Below are 9,088 nucleotides of genomic sequence, written 5' to 3' on the forward strand. Positions count from 1 at the left end.
AATGGTCGGTCTTCGAACCTAAACTCATGCGTTTGGTCCATCCGCTATTCACATATCTATCACCGAATGCGCTAGTGTTGTACATTGTGTATTATGGGCGTATTGTGCGTCCAAATATGTACAACACTATTCGCGTCCCCTGCGCAATCTAAGTAGGCAAGTCTCTTTCCCTATTGAAAAGGTGACAACATTCAAGAAATTTCGTACAGCGCGCCTTGTGCCTTGGAATAACTTGATCGCCGTGATAACTCGACGAAAAGCCGTTAGAGTAGTTCAACTCCGTTCGCCTGAAAATACGCTCTTTGCGGTAACAGCTGCGAACAAGCGTTGCGTCATTAATTAAATCAGCTTAGTTGAACCTATTTTTCTTGATGGACAAGGGCGTTTTAGCGCCCTTGTCCAGATTAGTTGCGTTTTTCAACACTCTGTTGCGCTCAGTGCATACAACTGCAACTACATGACGCCAGAAGACAATGAAGTTTAGAAAAGCTTAAGGGGAAGTTAACTGTTTGTTTAAGTGAAATGTAGGCTTTACAAATTAAATTTATGTAACAGTACGTCACCCCCCCCCCCCTGAAAAAAATAATAACAATAACGCCTAAGGTGAAATACCTCACTATGAAGTCAAGCATCCAGAATTCAGGAATCTCAATATATGTGTCCGGTATGCTGCTGAAGCAATTCTTTCTTTCCTGTTGTTTTCTCTTTGGGAGTGGTGGCTCTGGCTGACACTTCCAGATCAGCACCTAATATTAAGACAAATTCCCAAGGAATTAAACGGGAGAACGGCCGGCGCAATGGTTCAATAGGCAAGGTCACCCAACTCGTAATGCGAAAGAGGTCGGTATGCGGTTCCCAACTGGGTCAAGCTGTTTTGTTTGCTTGCTTTTATATCCCATTTGTTCATCATTCTTACGCTTTAACTAAATATAATGTTATGTTTCGCAGTGCCTTCCTTGCATCCATTGTGCGCTTCACGTCGTTTTTCTCAAGAAATGATTTAGTGTTCTTTTTTTTTACTTCACAATTTTACTTCTCGGTCATTGCTTAGCGAAGGTAACCACTTCTGCCATATTCAATAACGTCCACGTGATCGTACAACCCAAGGACATGTCATGAGCTTTCAGTATATTGCTGGGCTCAACATGCACATTTGTTACCCATACATGTGAGCCGAACCCAAACTTGAGGCTTGTGTGCTTGTTTTACTAGTTCTCGTTTCGGTGTTAGTGGCTGAACTGACACAGCTGGAACTGAGGCCGAGCTTATGGTGGAATTCAAGTCAGATACTGTAAATATTGACGAAACCTTTCCAACCAATTTGATGAAATGTCATTTGTTGAAACAGGTTACCTAAACCCAGCATTTATTTGATGATGTCGGTCACCAAAGCGGCGTTTATTTAATTGTCTGGTTAAGAAATAAAGCAATCAGGGAAATGATAGTAGTCCGCGCTCTTCTGCCCATTAAGTTTATACGTTGTATCAAGACTTACAGTTACTGAACAAGGATAATTATACTGATCTCGCGCACTGAAAAAAAAACGCTGCGTGTTTTCTGGCACGTGAAGGTCTATTCTTTTTGTTTCATTTTTAGTTCGCTGAAATCAAGCGTCCAGAATTCACGAATCTCACTGCAGTTTCTAACAAACACTTCCGCCTCATTCTCCAGCTCTGTCACCATCGCGCTGGAGATTTCAAAATTTCGCTGGAACATTTCGCAGCCGATCAATGTCGAAGCAGGCGTCCTCTCGCCTGTCTCTCCGTTTCAACGCCGGCACGCGGAGAAACTGGCTGAATACACACGGGAGCGATGGATCCCACTACTTTTCCCGTCATCTCCGCTGTGTCAGCAGCCCTGAAACGCCGACGCTCTCGCTCGTCAGTCTCGTCGCCACGCATGCTGGGCGAGCTGCTCAAACACGAAATATATTCGGTACATACCCATCGCTTTTCGAATGTCATTAACAAGAAAAAAATGCTAAATTTAAAAGGAGTGCTCCAGGTACCTTGCACGCAGCCGGAACGGTACGCGATTCTCCGAACTATTTTGTACTTCTTTTGTTTTTATGGGCATCATCCTACCTGCCTGTCAAGGCCAAGTTTCGTCATGGATTCGGCCTTCGTTACGATATAAACAGCGTCGTATCTGTTGCTTCGCTTCAGTCTTCGCGTGACCGTCATTAGTCGCTGCTCTGGTCGTGGTAACCGTTGGTCTTTGCGTCCATGCCAGCCGCCATGTTGGTAGTGCCCACGGCCTTCTGCATCTTCTTCGCCGCTGCTTTCGCCGAAGAATGCAGCAAAATTGAAGTTGGTAAGCGTAAAGGCTTTAGCCATCCAAATTGTCTGTATGTAATCACCAATTTTCTGTGGACATGTACTGAACCAACAAAAGGTGAATGCAAAGTGGATTCGGTCAACTACTCCCCATGTTGGCCAGTTTCCGCAACATCTGCGTAACTTGCGCTGGTGTCTTGAGCTTTGTGGGGAAATTCATATTAATTTGTGCTGTTAAATCTTTCAGACTATAAAGTAGCCTCGAGGAAGGCGCGAAAGGGCTTTTGTCTATTCGTATAGTTACTTATATAGTATCTCCCTAATTTTTGCGGACATTTTTCAATTAGTCGCGCCGAAAAGATGTTCAGCATCTGAGGCGAATGTTACCAATAACTTTTGGGCATTGGTTTGTTCGTTTTATATACGTTTATACTACCTTGATTGCGCACCGGTGATTAAGGGGACACTAAAGCGAAACAATAAATCTGTTTAGACTAATAAAGCTTTGTTTGAGAACCTTGCAGGCCGTCATTTCCAAGTAATAGTGTGGTTATTACATGAGAAAACAAGGTCAAAGTATCAATATTAGAATTTCGCGCCGAAACACCGCCGCCGGTACGTCAGTGTGACGTCAAGGATTCCAAATTATGTTCTCGCATTTGGGCCGCGTTGGCTGAGTAAAGGTTCCCCAAACTTGCCAGGTTTAATATTCGCCTCCTTTAGAACACAATGTAGTCAGTCTGCACAGCTATATAATTAAGTAGGCCCAAGAAGATGCTATCAAAATCCATGACGTTCCAGCAACCAGGTGCGGTAACTTCAAAGAGGCGTCGCCACCCCTCATTCGTTCTTGCGCTTTTTCTGGCTTACCAGGAGTCTTATCGTCGTAAGAGTGGTGTTATTGGTGTTGTAGAAAGGTAATTTACTGATACAGAATAAACCATTTTTCTCTTTAGTGTCCGTTTAAGATGTGAAAGCGATAATGGCCATATGTCTATCCTAGATCGTTCGTTGTTCCACGACATCCTCTGACAGCGTTTTTCTCCTTAATCTTATCTGCGTTCATCCATCCTCCTGGTATTTCTTCTCATTCAATAGATGCTTCCGTGCGCCCTATATTTCTTAGCATTTGATGACGTCTAACGATACCCACTGCCCTCATTTTGTGGTGCACATTCTAACGGCGCGTGTTGTCCTTTATTCAGTTTTATATAAAATCTTGCTTGTCTGTTGCGTATAGCATCTATTTCTCGCTCTTCTAATGTATTGTAAACCATCATACTCAATGCCTTGAACAGGCCTCTAAGGCATGTTAAATAAATGAACAAATACCTGTGTTTCTATAGACGTAATGTGACGCACCTCTTCTAAGTCGTCCCGTGAGTGCCAATCTGATATCACTGGGCCGGTATCTTGTAGCCATGCCTTTTCCGATTCTATGCTTTTTCAGGCTTTTCGCGCTTGGTCAGTGATCAGAGCGACGGTCTGCCCACATTATCAACGGGATCAGACGGCCGTGTGTGGTGGATGATAAGAATAGCATAGAATAAGGCATAAGGCATCGCTACAAAATAGCGGCCCTGGAGTCTCTTGAATAGGCTATGCTTTTCTGAAGGGCGCACAGAAAAGATCCTGTGAACTTGTTGGTGCAAATTTTCTTCTTTTCAAGTTCAACGGCGAGGTGCAATAACCAGTTACACTTCTGAATTTATGGATGCCTGTAAAATTATTGTTATGCCCGTCATCCTGATGCTCGCCATCATAACATTTATTATATAGGAAGCCTGCTTCTATTATGAAAAGTTACTATCAGTTAGTTGAAATGCATTGAAACCTTGTTATTTCTATTGCTTTGTTTGCAGGATTGTGTTTATAAGCATCAAAGCTCCACCATGTATTAGAACGCATATTACACATACATACATACACACATACACACATACATACATACATACATACATACATACATACATACATACATACATACATACATACATACATACATACATACATACATACATACATACATACATACATACATACATACATACATACAATAACATGCTCCCAAATCCCTGTCCACCGTCAACATGTCACTACATATACCTGAACGCAGGTGTGAAAGAAGTACTTTTTCTGCAGATGATGCAACGATGAAAGAAGCTGGAGAAGTAGCCACTAACCTGATGAAAGAATGCGTCCACCTCCTCGACAAGTACCCTGCGCCCCTCAGTACAATCGCTGACGTGAGTTGACTTTACCACTCTGAAGCACGGCGAGAAAAACATCTCAGCTACGTAATCACGTAGCCATCGAAGTGCTCTGCTGCGGCCGTAAAAACGCTGACAGTATACATTTCACAGCCGACATGGTCCGTGTGTGACTTCCGGTGCGGAATTAGAGCGCAATCTGCGATGAAGTGACAATTTATATACTCAAAATATTTTCTTAAAGCCATTTTGCTTCGATGTTCCGCAGACTTAGACTTCAGTGCAGCAGACGCTACCACTAAATCTCTAACTGGTGAAGAGCTTAATCAGAACCACCAGGCGAACCGTTTAACAAATGCAGGCGGCACTTCTTGAAGGACACACATGTTGCATCCACTAAGGTATGGTAAACAAAAACATCTTGTTAGAGAAAACGATAACAGTGCTACGTCCTCGCTACCCCTTTTGGTAATCATTCACGCCGGACACCACAATGGTGGGGTGAAAGTATCATTGTATCGAAACCAATACAATATCCTAACAATATTTTAAGGGCTATCACGCTCTGATCACCTTCCTTTCAGTCTCACGAGGTCAAAGGTGAGCCCTGCAAAATGCAAGCGCCAAACACCGTGTATTTGTCTCCAACAGGGAATGAAGATGCTGTGCGACGACTACGCTGATTGCCATGACAAGCACGAGTCTCTGACATCGGTACGAACACAGTTCTTCCTTCCAAGAGTATATACCGGTGACGCGTGTAGAACCCGTCCGTAGCCACATTTATTGAGCGCTTATTTGCAAACGTGCTTCTCTATAGTCAAGCAAACGTGCACAACATCACACAAGGAAGCATTTTCAAAATACGGGTTCAGGAAAAATGGTAAACCACTTCTATTGAACATTTATTGCTTTATAATGTCCAGAAATACTCTTACTACACTGCTTGAGCTCGGACGCTCAAACTTTCAAGTTGGCTAAATTTAAAGAGTGTTTCTGATAGATGAAGAATTTAAAGAAATCGGATGTGGCCATGATGCTTGAAGGTGAAACTTGGTTCATGAACCAGCTGCCTCTGAACGCGTGTGAGCTGTGCTTTCTTTGGACACAACAGTCATTTTTGTTATTTCAATCTTGCGACACTCTGCATGCAGAAGCCAGACGAATACAGGAAGGAGCTCATCAAGTGTGTCCAGCCACATTTCCTGAAGTTCTACGTAAGTAACCCAAGCTGGTGCCACTACACATAAAGGAATGTCGCTATTTGTGGGCAGAAACGATGGGACCTAATTGCTTGGCACGAGCCAGATATATCGAAAGGACAGTTAGTGACGCCGTGTCCGAGTTGTTTATAAGACTTACCCATTACTTGAGCCAATGTCCTTCTGCTATAGATATGTTACAATGCTGTAACTTTATAAGAGACACATATGTGTAAGTGTAGCCGACATTTTTACGATCACCATTGTTCCTGGCGAAGTCTCACTGCAAACATGTATTTGAATATATGCAAAGGACGTATTGAAGCAAACTTTCAGCAATAGGTTTGTGTACATGCCGTAGCCCTACAGACAGACACAAAGAAGAGCCTACAGGCCTTGGAAAACACACTCTTTGTTGCGTTCCGTCTTCTTAGTTCGAAAGTCGACTAATAAAAGGTTCGCAAGTCTAAGCAGTAGGGCAAGTCCTAGAATAATAAAGATTTAGAGCTAAGAATCACGTGATTCAGCACTCTAAGCAGCAATGTTTTCCGCGTCTTCAGAAATGCATGCGAGATCGTAAATACCCGCTTGCGTGCCCAGATTGCAGTTCTCTCATACTTACCATTCACACACGAATGACGCAGTCAGCTGCCACTAAACAAATGACATGGCAGCGAAGGTTTCGTGCTAATTGTCTTGAGTCACCACATCTGTCGGTTAGAACAGCGCAAAGGAGACTTGGGGTGAGGCCTGCTGCCAAAGCCTTACCACTTCCTTAATGAAGTGTAGAAAATTATAGTAAAAATTAAGGAAGCGTGGAATCAGGCTCGTCATCGGACCCTGTACAACTTTCTCATCGAAATTATCGCGCTGAATTTAGGACTTTTGAGAACCGTTAGTCAATCATTACTAATAATGGAAATATATTTCACTTAGGAATAGTGTAATTTGCTTTGAAAGAGGGGTCAAATGTTTTTATTTACGCCCTCTTAAAGAGCAGAATCATAACTACAATACTTGGCTTAAGCTATGTGAGGTAGAGGCAAAAGCTACTTTCACGTTAACACAACTGTTCTGCTAGCAGGGAATGAATATTTCTTAGCGGCGCCGTCGCAGAGATTGCATAGCTCGGGATGATTGTGAACACACTTCAAAATCCCCATAGTAATCAACAGAACCAACAGCGAGATGCTACAACAGCGCAAAGTTTCCGCGCGAAGTAGCCAGGGCCGTAATAATGAGACAGAAAGCAAATCTTGAAGACTGATGTACAATATGCTCAGATTTTCTTCGTACTAAACAGTTGCATGCACCAATATGGCAAACAACAAGATAAAGTGGCGTCACTGATGTCCGTGTTTCCTGTACAGAAATCGAGACCCGAGCTGAAACACGACCCCGAGAAGGTTGGAAAGGAAGTAAGCGTAAGTAAGCAGCTATCTGGGCTATCTCTCATATCTCTGAAAACACCGCAGTGAGTAAAATGCAATCGCAAAACCATCAGCTTTTTTTTACGCTAAACTTTGCATGTAATACTAAAAGTGATTTTTCTTATTACCAACAGCCGAAGCCGCACTGTTCTAGTAAAAAGCTAAGTGAACTTATCAGATGTGAATCTCATTCTGTTTTATACTGAACTCTATGACACGGCTGTGCGTAAAAAAAGGCGGACTAAGAAGGGACCCCACAAGACGTACAGGCACATTCGTACGGTGTCTGTTCTTTGTCCGCATTTCCACTCCCAACCCTGTCCGTAGTCTCGAAGCAAATCAGCTAGCTCAACTTTATGATCAGTTTTAAGTTTTATGATCAGTTCCCGTCAAGCTAGAGCTTCGCATTTAGCGTTTCCGGCTTCAATTTCTACATCCCACCAACTTTCTGGCTTGCTATCTGCTACTGTGGTAGTAACCTGCCCAAACGAAATGATTAGAAAGCCGGTTACGGCATTACACTCTTCCCGCACTTAGGCTCCGTACAATGCCGAGCAAAATTTGGTTTGCAAGAGCCATTCAACCAATGAGCCAATTTGCAACCAATGAACCATTCAAAACTTTTGTAACTATAGCAAACACGAAGGAATGACTAATTGTTTATGTGCACAAGAACACAGTAGATGTAGAGGCCTTTCCACCTTTGCATTTGACGGTGGAAACTTCAGAAGAGACAACTTTTCTTTTGCGCGAAGCTCTCCGGTATGCACTTCAACCTGTTACATTCAGACAGACGGGCACGGAGTCGCATGACTACTTTCAGGAAGTTACTTTTTAAGTTTTGAATCTTTGCGAATTCTCGCTGTAAATTAATTCCTAACTTTATTCATGATGCTACGAGCACGCAAATAGCGCTGCTTAACCCCTTTGCTTGGAGCTTCGAGCTAGCACTCTGTCATCATTTTTTTTTTTTGTCGCCTGACATTTTGATATGGTAGTTCGAGCAGTGCAGGAGCAACACCACATGGCTTGCTGTTCGCTCACTTTACTGCTGCTTCCAACTGGGCTTGCTTGGCTCTATGCCCATTGGTGAAGTAAGGTGAACCGAACGCACACATAAAAACAAATATTTCGAAGCGCCTTCGTCTTCCGAGCATGTAACGTAGCGGCCTATATAGTAAACATTTTACACTCATAAGGGTGTGGTTGTTAGGCGAAGATCAAACCAAATGCACCCTTAAGTACCTAAAACACAAAAAAAGGCGCGCTTAATAACACTTTGAGTGGTTTTTTACAACCTGAAACCTGGTGTTGTATCGTCTCACAAGTAGGAACTTTACCCTTAACAGTATAATATTGTTATTGTGCAGGGATATCATATTAAAGGTTTAGCAAAGCGCTACATTCGCCTTTAAAAAAAATCATCCCACGAACCAATGCACCCAGTTGGCTACTGAGTTCTTCGTGAGACTTCTCGTTTTGTAGGTAAGATTATTGTAGGTAGCGGCAATGATGGATTTCTGTAGCTAGAATTTCGGGTTCCGCTGCTGCCAGAAAACAACCATGTTGTTTCTGCCAGAGCTGGAGCTGCCCACCAACTTCATACACGGTAAATTTCTTCACTGATCTTGCGTCATATTTTCCGACAGGTGCTGTAATCTCGAGTACTAAACGTTTTCTTTATTGAAGCGGAGGAAATTAGTACTATTAAAACGAAAAAAAAATTCCGCTTCATTCACATCAGTCGACAACTTCATTCGCCTCTTGCCTCTTTTGCGTACATTAATTGTCAAACAATTTCGCCCTCGTTTTTTTTTTTTTTTCAGGAGTGCGTTATGGATCACATCCCACTTTCAAAGAACATGGGAATGGCTGTCGGCAAATGGATCCTCAAGATTTTGGGGCACCAGGAATAGTTTGCATTCTGAACTGCAGTCTGCAGGCACTAAATAAAAGTTTTGGCAAGACAA

At 42.8% G+C, this 9,088-nt stretch overlaps 1 protein-coding gene across 1 annotated transcript; it reads left to right on the forward strand.

The window, feature by feature from the left end:
• Window positions 1–2,170: 2,170 nt before the first annotated feature.
• On the forward strand, window positions 2,171–9,088 carry LOC126537836 (uncharacterized). Its single transcript, XM_050184915.3, has 6 exons — window positions 2,171–2,313; window positions 4,419–4,522; window positions 5,138–5,200; window positions 5,641–5,703; window positions 7,059–7,112; window positions 8,945–9,088. Exons 1-6 carry the CDS (start codon window positions 2,226–2,228, stop codon window positions 9,032–9,034), a joined length of 462 nt encoding a protein of 153 aa, XP_050040872.1. The 5' UTR covers window positions 2,171–2,225; the 3' UTR covers window positions 9,035–9,088.

The sequence above is a fragment of the Dermacentor andersoni genome, chromosome 3, assembly GCF_023375885.2.
Source record: "Dermacentor andersoni chromosome 3, qqDerAnde1_hic_scaffold, whole genome shotgun sequence".
NCBI lineage: Eukaryota > Metazoa > Arthropoda > Arachnida > Ixodida > Ixodidae > Dermacentor > Dermacentor andersoni.